The 13,120-nt window shown below is 39.4% G+C and overlaps 4 protein-coding genes across 4 annotated transcripts in view; 2 read left to right on the forward strand and 2 right to left on the reverse strand.

Annotated features, from left to right (window-relative positions):
- LOC104741780 (conserved oligomeric Golgi complex subunit 6-like) lies at positions 326 to 3,978 on the forward strand. Its single transcript, XM_010462697.2, has 9 exons — positions 326 to 861; positions 954 to 1,061; positions 1,172 to 1,239; positions 1,825 to 1,948; positions 2,048 to 2,194; positions 2,412 to 2,666; positions 2,749 to 3,033; positions 3,126 to 3,260; positions 3,350 to 3,978. The coding sequence occupies exons 1-9, from the start codon at positions 439 to 441 to the stop codon at positions 3,845 to 3,847; spliced, it is 2,043 nt and encodes a 680-aa protein (XP_010460999.1). The 5' UTR covers positions 326 to 438; the 3' UTR covers positions 3,848 to 3,978.
- LOC104741779 (pentatricopeptide repeat-containing protein At1g31790-like) lies at positions 3,991 to 5,235 on the reverse strand. The gene has a single exon (XM_010462696.2). It carries the CDS (start codon positions 5,233 to 5,235, stop codon positions 4,006 to 4,008), a length of 1,230 nt encoding a protein of 409 aa, XP_010460998.1. The 3' UTR covers positions 3,991 to 4,005.
- On the forward strand, positions 5,740 to 9,189 carry LOC104757544 (protein LUTEIN DEFICIENT 5, chloroplastic). The gene is made up of 15 exons (XM_010462698.2): positions 5,740 to 6,076; positions 6,256 to 6,472; positions 6,570 to 6,641; positions 6,740 to 6,850; positions 6,918 to 7,109; positions 7,206 to 7,367; positions 7,443 to 7,538; positions 7,630 to 7,731; positions 7,821 to 7,853; positions 7,935 to 8,015; positions 8,096 to 8,178; positions 8,293 to 8,424; positions 8,496 to 8,556; positions 8,642 to 8,707; positions 8,852 to 9,189. The coding sequence occupies exons 1-15, from the start codon at positions 5,844 to 5,846 to the stop codon at positions 8,996 to 8,998; spliced, it is 1,788 nt and encodes a 595-aa protein (XP_010461000.1). The 5' UTR covers positions 5,740 to 5,843; the 3' UTR covers positions 8,999 to 9,189.
- LOC104743708 (formin-like protein 14) overlaps positions 9,138 to 13,120 on the reverse strand; it is a 6,962-nt gene continuing 2,979 nt past the window's right edge. Inside the window, exons 6-19 of the mRNA XM_010464756.2 lie at positions 12,371 to 13,119; positions 12,060 to 12,180; positions 11,676 to 11,747; positions 11,378 to 11,476; positions 11,143 to 11,184; positions 10,985 to 11,065; positions 10,852 to 10,902; positions 10,689 to 10,770; positions 10,515 to 10,609; positions 10,306 to 10,377; positions 10,084 to 10,200; positions 9,877 to 9,945; positions 9,712 to 9,778; positions 9,138 to 9,614 (exon numbers count right to left, since the gene is read on the reverse strand). Coding sequence (XP_010463058.1) covers positions 9,430 to 9,614; positions 9,712 to 9,778; positions 9,877 to 9,945; positions 10,084 to 10,200; positions 10,306 to 10,377; positions 10,515 to 10,609; positions 10,689 to 10,770; positions 10,852 to 10,902; positions 10,985 to 11,065; positions 11,143 to 11,184; positions 11,378 to 11,476; positions 11,676 to 11,747; positions 12,060 to 12,180; positions 12,371 to 13,119 — 1,902 coding nt within the window. The 3' untranslated portion in view covers positions 9,138 to 9,429. The remainder of the gene's footprint in view (positions 9,615 to 9,711; positions 9,779 to 9,876; positions 9,946 to 10,083; positions 10,201 to 10,305; positions 10,378 to 10,514; positions 10,610 to 10,688; positions 10,771 to 10,851; positions 10,903 to 10,984; positions 11,066 to 11,142; positions 11,185 to 11,377; positions 11,477 to 11,675; positions 11,748 to 12,059; positions 12,181 to 12,370; position 13,120) is intronic.

Raw genomic sequence — 13,120 nt, forward strand, 5'->3', positions numbered from 1 at the left:
TGTAAAATCACATCATTGCCATATGCTTGCTTTGGATTCGCAATATCGAGATAGGCATAAAGTTTAAGAATAAAGTTTTGACACAAACAAACAATTTTGTATATTGAACATTTTAATATTTTATATAACAAATGAACGCTTACGTACAATTATTCTTACACCGAAATATTTTTTCTAATATTCCTAAACAAGGTTTGGTGCCACAAAATGAAATATCAAAAATACAAAAAATATGGTATGATGTTATCTTTGATGGGCCATTATAAGAGGCCCATATACCAAAACATTGGGCCTAAATTTCTGAGTTTTCGACCCGTAGAATCATTTCAGATCCGACCGTTCTGCAGGAGGAAGATCACCAGAGATCGAAGAAGAAGAAGAAGAAGAATGCTTGAAGATCGTTTGTAGAAGAAGAAACCCGAACGAAGCAGAGTAACAATGGCTTCGACGGTGGGATTAGCACCGGGACTTTCTCGGAAGTTGAAGAAGGTATTGGAATGTCGTACGGATAGTCCGGATCTGGTGGCGTCGCTTAACGCTTTATCCTCTTTCTACGACGAGAACAGTGCTCACGCACGGCGGAACCTCAGATCGACGATCGAGAAACGAGCGCTTCTGATCAACAGCGAGTTCCTAAGCGCGGCTGATTCGACTCAGATCGCATTGGATCGTGTGGAGGAGGAAGTGAATGCTTTAGCTGATTGTTGCGATAAGATCGCGGCGGCGCTGAGTAGCTCGGCCGCTACCACTAGCGATATCATTAGCACTACTGAGAGGCTTAAGCAAGAGCTTGAGGTTACTACTCAGAGGCAAGAGATCGTTAACTGTTTTCTTCGTGATTACCAGCTTTCGAATGAAGAGGTGAGTGAGCTCTTAGCAAATCATTAACTTGATGGTGATTAGATCTCTGTAATGTGAGATTGAGTGTTGATTGTTTGATGCAATGTTGACAGATCAAAGCGCTTAGAGAAGATGAATTGAATGAGAATTTCTTCCAAGCGTTGTCACATGTTCAGGAGATTCATTCCAATTGCAAATTACTTCTCAGGACGAATCATCAGGTGAGATTTGCCATATTTTCACTGTGGTTTCGCAAAATGTATTTAGTTTTAGTGCAAACTGGATCGTTGTTGTTAGTATTGTTGAGTGTATGGGACGTTTGTGGATGCAGCGTGCTGGCTTGGAACTGATGGATATGATGGCTGTGTATCAAGAAGGAGCATATGAGCGCCTTTGCAGGTACGTATCTGTTTCTTTCTAAAAAAAAGTAGAAACTTAGTGTTTGGATTTAGCATTGCTAGTTTGGTGTACCCTGAACTTGTCCACAATGTCTCTTTACATATCCCAGAAATTTAGTGTTTGGATTTAGCATGAATTCCTCATTGCGGAATTTGGGGCTTAAATAGTTTGGTGTTTCGAACTTCTCCACATTGTTTTTTTACACTTGTTAGTTTGCTTTTGGCTGTCTAGGTCGTGCTAGGGTTATGCATTACGTATGTATCTTGGGAAGAAATATATTAGTTTATCCATACAGAAACATTTTGTCAAAATATATAACTAGAGGATCATAATAGTTTGGTATATTTTAGATCCAAAAAAAAAAATTGAAACTTGCATTGGGTGAATGGAAACTGTTTTCATGATATATAGAACGATGATTTATTTTGGAAGTAGGTATACCTTTTCTAAATCCGCCTAGGGGCAACAAGAAAACCCAGGACCAGCCTTGCCAAGTCGAAACTACTGAGTCTTATTTGTTTTTGCTGTGAGCTTATATAGATATTCGAGATATGAAATATAACTAAAGAAACCTTGATCTTCTAGGTGGGTTCAGGCTGAGTGTAGGAAACTGGGTGATACAGATAACCCAGAGGTGAGTGAGCTTCTGAGGACCGCTGTTCGCTGTCTCAAAGAAAGACCTGTGCTCTTCAAATATTGTGCAGAGGAGGTTAGTCTTTTGACCTCACTGAAGTCTAGTCTATGTTGAACTATTATGATATGGAGTTTATAAGCCTGATCTCCTTATGAACTATGTCAAATCATACAGGTAGGAAATCTTAGGCACAATGCGTTATTTAGAAGGTTTATTAGCGCTCTTACACGTGGAGGACCTGGAGGAATGCCCAGACCCATTGAAGTTCATGCTCATGACCCATTACGATACGTGGGAGACATGCTTGGGTGGCTACATCAGGTTTGTGACAACAATTTCTTCTCCTATGATCCCCTCGTTTTATACTCATGCTACTGATATCAGAATGGTAGTTTCTTTGCTAAACTCAACAATAGATATAGTATATTAGTAACTGTCAGATCAAGTGTGTAAATTGAGTACTGGACAATCATAGACATTAGACTAAATATCGTGTAGTTGTTTTTTCTTTCCTAATGTGATGTTGTTTTTGCTGCAGGCTTTGGCATCAGAAAGAGAATTGGTTCATGCGTTATTTGATATAGACGCAGCTGACCATAAATCAACTGCAAAGAATACCTCTGAGAATGATGCCCTAAAGGCAGCAGAATCAAATTTTACATTTGTCCTGGATAGAATTTTTGAAGGAGTTTGCCGCCCATTTAAAGTGAGAGTCGAACAAGTTCTGCAGTCACAACCAAGTCTTATTATTTCTTATAAACTCACCAACACAATGGAGTTCTACAGCTACACTGTGAGTTTCTATTTAACCTCTGAGAAATTTTGACCTTTATCGCTCTACTGGTTTCATCATTGGTTTCTTTCTCGCCTTGCAGATCTCAGATTTACTTGGGAGAGACACTGCTCTTTGTAATACAATCGGGATGGTGAAGGATGCTGCACAGAAAACCTTCTTTGACATTCTTAAAACCCGAGGGGAGAAACTTCTACGATACCCTCCACCTGTAGCTGTTGATCTCTCTCCTCCTCCAGCTGTCCGAGAAGGAGTTTCTCTAACTCTTGAGATAATCGAGAATTACAACAGCATGATGGTTTCTGCTTCAGGAGAAAAACCAGCTTTTGATCCCGTCCTCTCTGCACTGCTTGACCCAATCATCAAGGTAAATGAAAGAAGAAGCAAACTTATAGAATATCTTGTCCATGATAATGATATTAATTGAAGCAAATTTCTCAACATTCTCAAATCCTGCAGATGTGCGAGCAAGCTGCAGAGGCGCATAAATCGAAGAAGAGTGGCCATCTACCCAGAAGAAGCAGAACAAGTACCGACTCAAGCCAGTTAACCTCAGTCGATGCTCTACTCTCTAGCAGCCCATCCCCTCCACAGGTATCATTCGCCTATACAAAACCGTTACTGTACATCAATGTTCTTAACCCGAGAAGATGTTCCTAAGTTTCATTTCTTCTTTTTTGCAGAACAACGAAACACCCTCTAAAATTTTCCTCATCAACTGTCTATGCGCGATCCAACAACCATTGCTAAGACACGATGTTGCGTCACAATACGTAACCAACATCGGATCAATGATCGAAAACCACATAAACCTCCTTGTCCAGAATGAAGTTGACACACTACTCCAAAAATGCGGTCTTTCAGACAAAATGCAAATCTTCCGCTCTTCCACATCTGAACTTCCCTTGTCTGAACGACAAGACACGTCACCCGCGATGCTATCCGAATGCCTCAAGGCATTCTTTGGCCTCGTATTGGGAAGCGAAGGCTCTCTTCCTGAGTTTGAGCAGATACAAGTCCCTAAACTCAGGTCTGAAGCTTGCGTCAGAGTCGCTAAAACTTTAGCTGAAGCTTACGAAGTTATATACCAAGCTGTAACAGATCAACAAAATGGATATCCAGATCCGAAATCTCTCGCCCGACATCCACCAGATCAAATCCGAACCATTCTTGGTATATGAATATGTACGCTTCTTCTTTTTTTTCATTCATCTTACGAAATCAATACTTGTAAACCAAACCAAACAATTGATTAATCTTTTTGTCTAAATTCTCTGTTATATATATAGATATTTACATATCAGGTTCATCATTTTCTCTTATCTATAGTTTGTTATATCTAAAAGTGGGTTTCGTTCAAAAGCATGTCATGTGATTTGATACCAGTGGCTTTCATCTGATGGAGAAGCTTAATGGCTTCAATGTAAAACCCATTCTGCATATAACACGCGACCATAGCGTTCCAGCAACTATCACTCGTCTCATCTTTCCTACTCTTGAACACCTGTTCTGCCTCTTTCACTTTCCCATACTTGCCATACATCTCAATTAACCGACATTGGATCAAACAATCAGACTCAAACCCGAGCTTTATAGCATTCGCATGCACCTGTGGCCCGCTTCTCCCACCGTCACCCACCCACGTGCATGCTTTTAGAACATTCGAGAACACTGAGACGTTCTTCTTGACCCCATGCTTACCCATTTCAATGAAATCACGGATTACTTCTTGAAACTCCCCTTCTCTGTAATCATTAGTAACCTTGGCTGCCCAAACAACGGTGTTAGCACTGGAGAGCTGACGTAGCACAAGATTAGCGTCTTCCAAACACCTGAACTCTCCGTAGAAACGTATCAAAGAACCAGAGAGATACGAATCTTCGTCGTCTATAAACCCTAGCTTCTGACACAACCCGTGAACCTGCTTCCCTAACGCCAAGTCTCTGCTCATAGCACACGCTTTCAAAACACAACCCATAATCCAAGACGGAATCTTGAAAGCACCATTCTTGGAATGTTTCAACATGGAAACAAAGAGCAAAGCAGCGTCTTCGTAATCACCCGTTTCAATACAACCGAGGAAAACAATTGCCCAGGAATGAAAATCTCTGCGAGGCATTTTATCGAACATCTGGCGTGTAATATCCAAACGCCCACAAGACACATGCATCAGAAGAAGACGATTGACAAAAGTGGTCGTGGGTCTTATACTAGACTTCATGATATGCACTTGCAGCTCGTAAGCTCCACGTCGATCGTTTTCTCTGGCTGATTCTTTGGCAAGACAAGAGTAAAGGTCTTCGTTTCCAGGTAGAGAAAGCGAATCCATTAGTCTAAGAATATCAGAAGTTGAGCAACGTGGAGTTGACTTTTGCGTCTGAATCTGGGGTGGTTGTTGTATAACCACGACTGGCTCTGATTTCTGGCGTTTGGGTTTCCTTAGCAGAAGCTGTACATCGAAGTTGGTTCTGACGTCGTTCCCTAAGGTTCGTGCGGCGGAGTTGTTGTAGTTGAAAGAAGGAATCAGAGATGGTGGAGATGGCGGTAATGCTAATTCCAAAGTCCTCATATNAAAAAAAAAAAAAAAAAAAAAAAAAAAAAAAAAAAAAAAAGAGCTTTAGAGCTTCAGAGAACTTTTAAAAAAGTTTGAAGATTTTGTATTTGCAATCGAGAAATCGATGGTTTTCAACAAATCTCAGAGGAACTGAGAAGAGCAGCTCTTTACAATTTTGTTTCCGATTTTGTTATTCGAAATTAAAGAGACTAGAAGAATTTTACATTTGTAGAAGAAGAAGACGATGAAGAACAGTACAAAGCGATACAAAAGCCAAGCCGATTCGGTTCAATCTCAAATAATGTTAGGTCCGGTTTAGTTTGTAGCGGAACCGGCTCGATTTGAGATATAAAATTTGTTTGTTGTCGTCTTTTTGTGGTTCGCAGGTGCGTGTGGTCTTATTATTACTGTGTTGACGACATGTTTAAGGAAACTAATCAAAATAAAATCTCTGTAGTTAGAGACTAACTAACAATAGTACAGCTCTTAATAAAGAGATAATGCGTATACGTTAGTAAAATGTACACGTGTCACTTCTTCTTCTTCTTCTTCTCAAACTTCACACACAGAAAATTTCGAATTTTGTTTTCATGGTTTTGAGTTCTGTGTGATTTGAGGTGTTTATGGCTATGGCGTTTCCTCTATCGTATAATCCAATCACCGTTAAACCAGTAACGTACTCTCGGAGATCGAACTTTGTAGTTGTCTCTTCTTCGGGTTCTAATGGAAGAGATCCTTCTGAGGAGAGTTCAGTTCCTAATGGTGGTAAAAGCATCGATAAGCTTCAAGAAGAGAAGCGTCGTGCTGAGTTATCTGCTAGGATTGCTTCTGGAGCTTTCACTGTTCAAAAATCTAGGTGAAATAAACCAAACTCTTTCTCTCTGAATTGAAAAAAAACAAGAATCATGGATTAGAGATTTGAGTTTGGTTCAGGAATCATCCATGATTGTCCTAATGATGCATTGGTTCTGTAATCTCTCTGATGTGATTTTGACATATATGGTTTCTTGTGGGTTTGTTTGTGTTTGTACAAAGTTTTCCATCTACAGTGAAGAATGGTTTATCAAAGCTTGGAGTTCCAAACAATGTTCTTGATTTCTTCTTTGATTGGACTGGCTCTGACCAAGACTACCCCAAGATTCCAGAGGCCAAAGGCTCGATTCAGGCGGTTCGTAATGAGGCTTTCTTCATCCCTTTGTATGAGCTTTTCCTTACTTATGGTGGTATTTTCAGGTTGACCTTTGGGCCAAAGGTTTGTTTTTTTTCTTGTTTTTCTTCTGATTCGTTTAACTAAAAGGGTTTTTTTTTTTAAGTATTGGCTGATGATATGTGTGAATCCATATTGGTAGTCGTTCTTGATCGTCTCGGATCCTTCTATTGCTAAGCATATATTGAAGGACAACGCTAAAGCTTACTCCAAGGTATGTAACCAGTAGCAGCACCAATAATTAATACCGATGAATATGGTCTAGAGTTTCGTGCTTTACCTTATACTTGTAAATCTACTTGTAAATCTTAGGGGATATTAGCTGAAATTCTAGATTTTGTGATGGGAAAAGGACTCATACCAGCTGATGGGGAGATATGGCGTAGAAGAAGGCGTGCCATTGTTCCTGCATTGCATCTAAAGGTAACCAATTTGTCATAAAGTATGATTCTCTTAATAAGTTATATAAATCACTGTTTTCATTTTATAGTACGTAGCAGCTATGATTAGCTTATTTGGAGAAGCTTCAGATAGACTTTGTCAGAAGCTTGATGCTGCTGCATCAAAAGGGGAAGAAGTAGAGATGGAATCACTCTTCTCTCGTTTGACACTTGATATTATCGGCAAGGCCGTTTTCAATTACGACTTTGACTCCCTAACTAATGATACCGGTGTCATCGAGGTTCTCTCATGCTTACATTTGCTTTTCAGTACTTGTTTTATTTACCTTTCTGTGTGTTTGTTAGGATGAAAAGCTTTTTGTGTTCTCTTTTGTTAGGCAGTTTACACTGTTCTAAGAGAAGCTGAGGACAGAAGTGTTTCACCTATTCCTGTTTGGGACTTACCGATTTGGAAAGATATATCACCTCGTCAGAGGAAAGTTGCTTCTTCCCTCAAGTTGATCAATGACACTCTTGATGAATTGATCGCAACATGCAAGGTATAACTCGGAGTTAAAGTCCAAAAATTGTTCATATGCTCTTTGGATCCTCATTACGTTTGTTGTCTTTTACAGAGAATGGTAGAAGAAGAGGAGTTGCAGTTTCACGAGGAATATATGAACGAAAGAGATCCTAGCATCCTTCACTTCCTTTTGGCTTCAGGAGATGATGTAATAATATAGTCTGTTGTTTTGTAATCCAATAGGTATCAGCTTCAACGGATCTTAAAATGATGTGTGTTTCTTCCCAATTTTTTTTCAGGTCTCTAGCAAGCAGCTCCGTGATGACTTAATGACAATGCTTATAGCCGGACATGAAACATCAGCTGCAGTATTAACATGGACCTTTTACCTTTTAACTACGGTAAAGAGTGGACATTATCAACCTAAACAAAAGCAGTTGATTTGATTTTCTCCCAAATTGTTTTTATAACTTTTGTTGGTTTTGTGCAGGAACCTAGTGTAGTTGCCAAACTCCAAGAAGAGGTATGGATATACATGACTCTTGCAAATGATCTTAGAAGAACATTCACATATTAAAAAAAGAACTGTTTGATTTTATTTTAGGTTGATTCTGTTATTGGGGATAGATTCCCAACCATAGAAGATATGAAGAAGCTGAAGTACACTACCCGAGTCATGAATGAGGTAAAAGGCAATTGAATTTACTGGTTGAGACAAAAAAGAAGATCATTGGTTTTACCTTTTTTATTTTAAATGATGTGCAGTCATTAAGACTATATCCACAACCACCAGTACTGATTCGTCGGTCTCTAGAGAACGATATGCTTGGACAGTATCCCATAAAAAGGTCAGGGAACTTCAATATTGTGGTTTTCGTTTGTCTGCGTTTTGGCAATTAGCTTGCCTTCTAGAATGCAGTTTATGAGTTATGATAAAATATTGTGTTTGAATAACCAACCAGGGGAGAGGATTTCTTTATCTCGGTTTGGAATCTACATCGAAGTCCTCTTCATTGGGATGACGCGGAGAAGTTTAATCCCGAGAGATGGCCTCTAGATGGACCAAACCCAAATGAGACAAACCAAAACTTCAGGTAATAGCCTTTTGCTTGTCACTTCTCATTTGATTATAATTTTGATTATATCAAGAACTTTTCTTCTCCAGTTACTTACCTTTTGGTGGAGGACCGCGGAAATGTATAGGCGATATGTTTGCTTCGTATGAGGTAAAGACTTAATTGACATCAATACTTGTTACATATGAGTACCTGCTTCAGATGTTCCTGTAGTGACAGAAATCTCTGTTTGTAGAATGTGGTAGCAATCGCAATGCTTATTCGAAGATTTAACTTTCAGACTGCACCAGGGGCTCCTCCGGTATAGTCATCAGCAAACTCCTTCTGTTCAATCTCAAAACAACAGAAATATTTTTAAAACTGAGCTAAGATAAAACTTGAAACTCAAACTGAAATATCACTAATGATTAGTTCGTTTCTCGAAATTCGTTTTGTGGATGGACAGGTGAAAATGACTACAGGAGCTACAATACATACAACAGAAGGGTTGAAATTGACAGTGACAAGGAGGACAAAACCTCTCGACATACCATCTGTACCAATACTTCCAATGGATGCTTCCCGAGATGAAGTGTCCTCTGCTCTGTCTTAAGTCTTCATCTTTGCAAAACTGAAAACAAAGCAAGCTCAACTGAAGAAGCAAAAATCTTGTGCTAGAACAACAAATGTAGAATTTGTTAGAATTGACCAATGCTTCTGATTATTTCTCTGCACTATGTTGTGCAGACAAGTAAAAAGTAAACATTTATTATTCTTTGGAAAAGAAAAATGTTTTTCTCTGCACAGTGATGATAATATAACTTTTGGGTTCTACAAAAGTTCAAATAGTTTCTAAGACATAAACACGAACCTCTGATTTTTACATCAATGAAGTGATCAGAGATAAAAAAAACCACTTCCATCTAACATCATCGAAATTGACTACTTCGTCTCTCGTTCCGTATGTGCAACATTGACTCCTATAAAGAAAAGCTTTTAGCGATCCGAAATCTTCGGGTCTTCAGTTAAAGACCAATGTTTGTTTCATGTTCTATGTCTATGGATCTGCTGGATAAGATCGTTATCGTTATCAGCGCCATCTTTCTTTGTTGCTGACTTATCCTTTATTGCTTCTTTCTCCAGTTTCTTCTTATCAGCCTCGGCTTGTTTTTCATTCTCCTCTCGAGATTTGATGAACGTCTTCATGAAAAGAGTCAGAATCTTGGTCACTGCAGATGGGAACAATGGTCGGATTAGAAATGAATAGAGATGCACTTGTCCCAGAATGGCTTTAGACAATCTAGAAGAAGAGATTTGTGCATGTACCTTGCTCAAAAGGACATCTAGCTGGATCCTCACCGAAGTAGTGAGACAAAGAATCTGCATTTCTTCCCTGTGAATTACAACATATAGCAAATATTAGTATTGGAAGATGAGTTCGAATTGCTTGTCCCAGAAGGGTAAAATAACTGAGGAGTTGTTATAACTCACCACTTCTGAATATAGCGAAGCAAGCGTCTTCACTTCCTCATCAGCGGTATCAAGAAAATCCTTCAAGACCTGAAACATAAAGTAATCTCATCTGAAACAGCTACGAACATTTTGTGGTTCTTATCATTTGCCAATGAATTAACTAAGATGCACATTCCTGATACCCATATGAGAAAACTAAGAACACATTTTCACTGTGTAGCTCACCTTCCGGAAGCCCAAAGAAATGGCACCATCATTTTCTGAAGCCATGAGTTCTTGCTCAACCTTTTCAAGGCCTTTAGTCGCTGCTTGCATTTCTTCAGCCAACGTTTTCAATTCAATCTGCAATGTGCAGAACGAACAAAGGGAAAGTGAGAAGGCGGAAGCTCATATTGCAAGCTCTAGCATCTAGCACAAGAAATGAAGCAAGCTAAATAACAAGCATACCTTCGATGCCGCTTCTAAGTGAACAAGGTCATTAGCAAAATCCAGCAGTTCTGGCATTTTTTCACCAACAAGCTAAACAGTAAAAAGGAAATAAGGTATAAATTTCATCTTCACACAGCATTAGGCAAATAACTGCATTAACAGTATGATGCACTTCTAGCATGCTCTGAAAATACTGAGACTAGAAAATCAAGTGAGGCTATTTATACCTTGCATAAGTAATGCATCAAAGTCATTTTGTTATTTTTAGCACGAGTATCAGATAATTTAAGAAGACTGTCCAGTTTGAACCCCACAGCAGACCCTGTAACACAAAGGCACTACATCACCAACATACTTTAAGAAAAATCATGAAACTGGAAATCAATAGTAAAACATGATACCTCTCGCAGTTCCCTGATTTAGAGCATTTCCCAGTGTTAAAATTGTTTGCATAATTTGACGCAACTTTGCAGACTCCTTCACCTGGTACATGATAATGAAACTTAATTACCAAGATGGAGATATATATTGCCATGACTTAGACGATCTCACCCTCCACTATACCTCTTTAGTAGCAGCGTTTATTATATTTAGGCAGCTTTTTAACTCGTCAACCTGAAAAGAACCAAAAAACAACATCGATTACAATATGTCTTAAGACAGGATCGACCAAATTCAGAGAGTTTCACTTTTCTACCTGAGAAGCAAAGGTAATCTTAAAGCCAAACACTCGTAACTTAGCTTCAATACGTGGAACCTTCATTAGTTCCATGAAAAACTGGTACATATGCAAGGTTAAGAGTCAGAGCACAGATGTATACAAGTATCATCCAACGCTTTAAGAACTGGACAAACCTGTTCACACTTTCCGAGCATTTCCTTGTCACCAGTATAATTCTGAAACAAGAACAACATGATTTAGCTTCAGGAAATAAGGAAGTGTGGAAAGAAAAAAAAATTAACATGATCTTTCTTTGGTTTAATTTTTTTTATTAAGCTTATTGTTTATGAAATATCGTTAACTAAACTTTCATAAGGGAAAGAAAGAAGGCTATAGAAAGAAATATGACAATAAAAAATTTGAAATTACCCTTAACATTTCCATTTCCTCCTTGGTCGGGCAAAATTTGATGAGATTTTCAACTTGGTCGATGTCCAGAGCTGATGAATCTAAGGCTAGAACTGCACTCTAAGATAAGAAAATTATTTGAAATTTTCAATATTAGAAATCTTGTAAACATTCATTGAAAAGAGATGAAACTATACAAAATGTTAGATAAAGATATGTAAGCACTAAAGAACAAAACATGTATGTTTATGACAACCACCTTTCATTATTGTTACAACGCCAAAATGATGAGCAGAAAAGACTGAAAGCAAAAACTTACAAGCATATCTGGTAGAGGAATCTTTATTTTCGTAAGCATTATTTCACAGTTATTTGCTCTTCGCAGGTCAACCTATACAAACAAATAAAAAAAGGTTAGAAATGAAAGATAAGGAAACTAAGAGGCACGAATCGTAATCATTTGTATTAGTTATAGAGTACCCATTTGCGGGAATAAGTGACATTTGCAATATCTATCATTTGTCAACTTTTTCTCGTAGCCAAAGTTAACCTTAGATCATCATATAATTATCTGGTTATTACACACTATATAGCTGTAGGTGATACCTGTTTAATTGATCCACTCTTAATTTTTGGTTTATAAAATGTCATTTACATATAATAAATGTTATATGTATACAGAGGTGAAATTGAGATGCCTTACAAGTTGAACTTTCTCGGGTTTGCTGATACTAGAACCCCGGCGACCTGTGTTTTTCTTAGCAGTGGTATCTGAAACTGCAGAAAACAGACTCTCGAGCTCTGATATATCTATTTCAGGGGCCCTGTCATGAAGATTCGTAAAATTCATCGTATTAGTTCAAAGAAAAATAGCAGTGATGGGAGACAATCAAAACTGCAAGACAGAACTGGAACGACGGTTGACTTTTGTTTCATCCATCAATTAAATTATTCAGAGACCATGAATGTCAAATTAAAACATAAACAAGACGGAAAAACAGAAGAGGAACCCACCGTTGTTGATTTTCTTGTTTCTGAGTATCAGCCCACAAACTACCTTTTGCTGGCCGAGTAACCTTAGACCAATGCAAAGGTTTTAGCACGGTTTTCTTAGGTACAGCAATAGGAACACTCACGCCTCGGCCTCTTCCAAGTCCTGAAGAAGCTCTGCCCCTTCCTGCAGAAGGAGGTGGTGGTGGTGCAGTTGAACCTTTTGCACCCAGTGGTGGTGGGCCACTACCTGTACCACGACCCAGCCCTGGTGGAGGAGGAGGAGCAGGGGTCTTGGATAGAGGTGGTGGAGGCGGAGCAGGAGTCTTGGATAGTGGTGGTGGTGGAGGTGGAGGCGGAGCAGAGGTCTTCGATAGTGGTGGTGGCGGAGGTGGAGGCGGAGCGGGGGTCTTGGATAGTGGTGGTGGTGGAGGGGGAGGGGGAGCACCCAACTTTATAGATGAAGGAGGAAGTGGCGGAGGAGGTGGTGGCTTAGGGGCATTTGAAATATTAGCCTTAGGGGGAGGAGGTGGTGGTGGCGGTGGCGGTGCATATTTAACAGCAGGAGTTGCTTGAATTGGAGGAGGTGGTGGTGGTGGTGGCGGTGCATATTTAACAGCAGGAGTTGCTTGAACTGGAGGAGGAGGTGGAGGTGGAGGTGGTTGGGCCTGAAATTTATTTCCCGTGCTCCCAAACGAAGGTGGCGGCGGTGGTGGTTGAGATGAGGGTGGAGGAATGCTTCTAAAAGGAGGTGGTGGGGGAGGAGGAGGAGGT

Source organism: Camelina sativa, chromosome 14, assembly GCF_000633955.1.
Source record: "Camelina sativa cultivar DH55 chromosome 14, Cs, whole genome shotgun sequence".
NCBI lineage: Eukaryota > Viridiplantae > Streptophyta > Magnoliopsida > Brassicales > Brassicaceae > Camelina > Camelina sativa.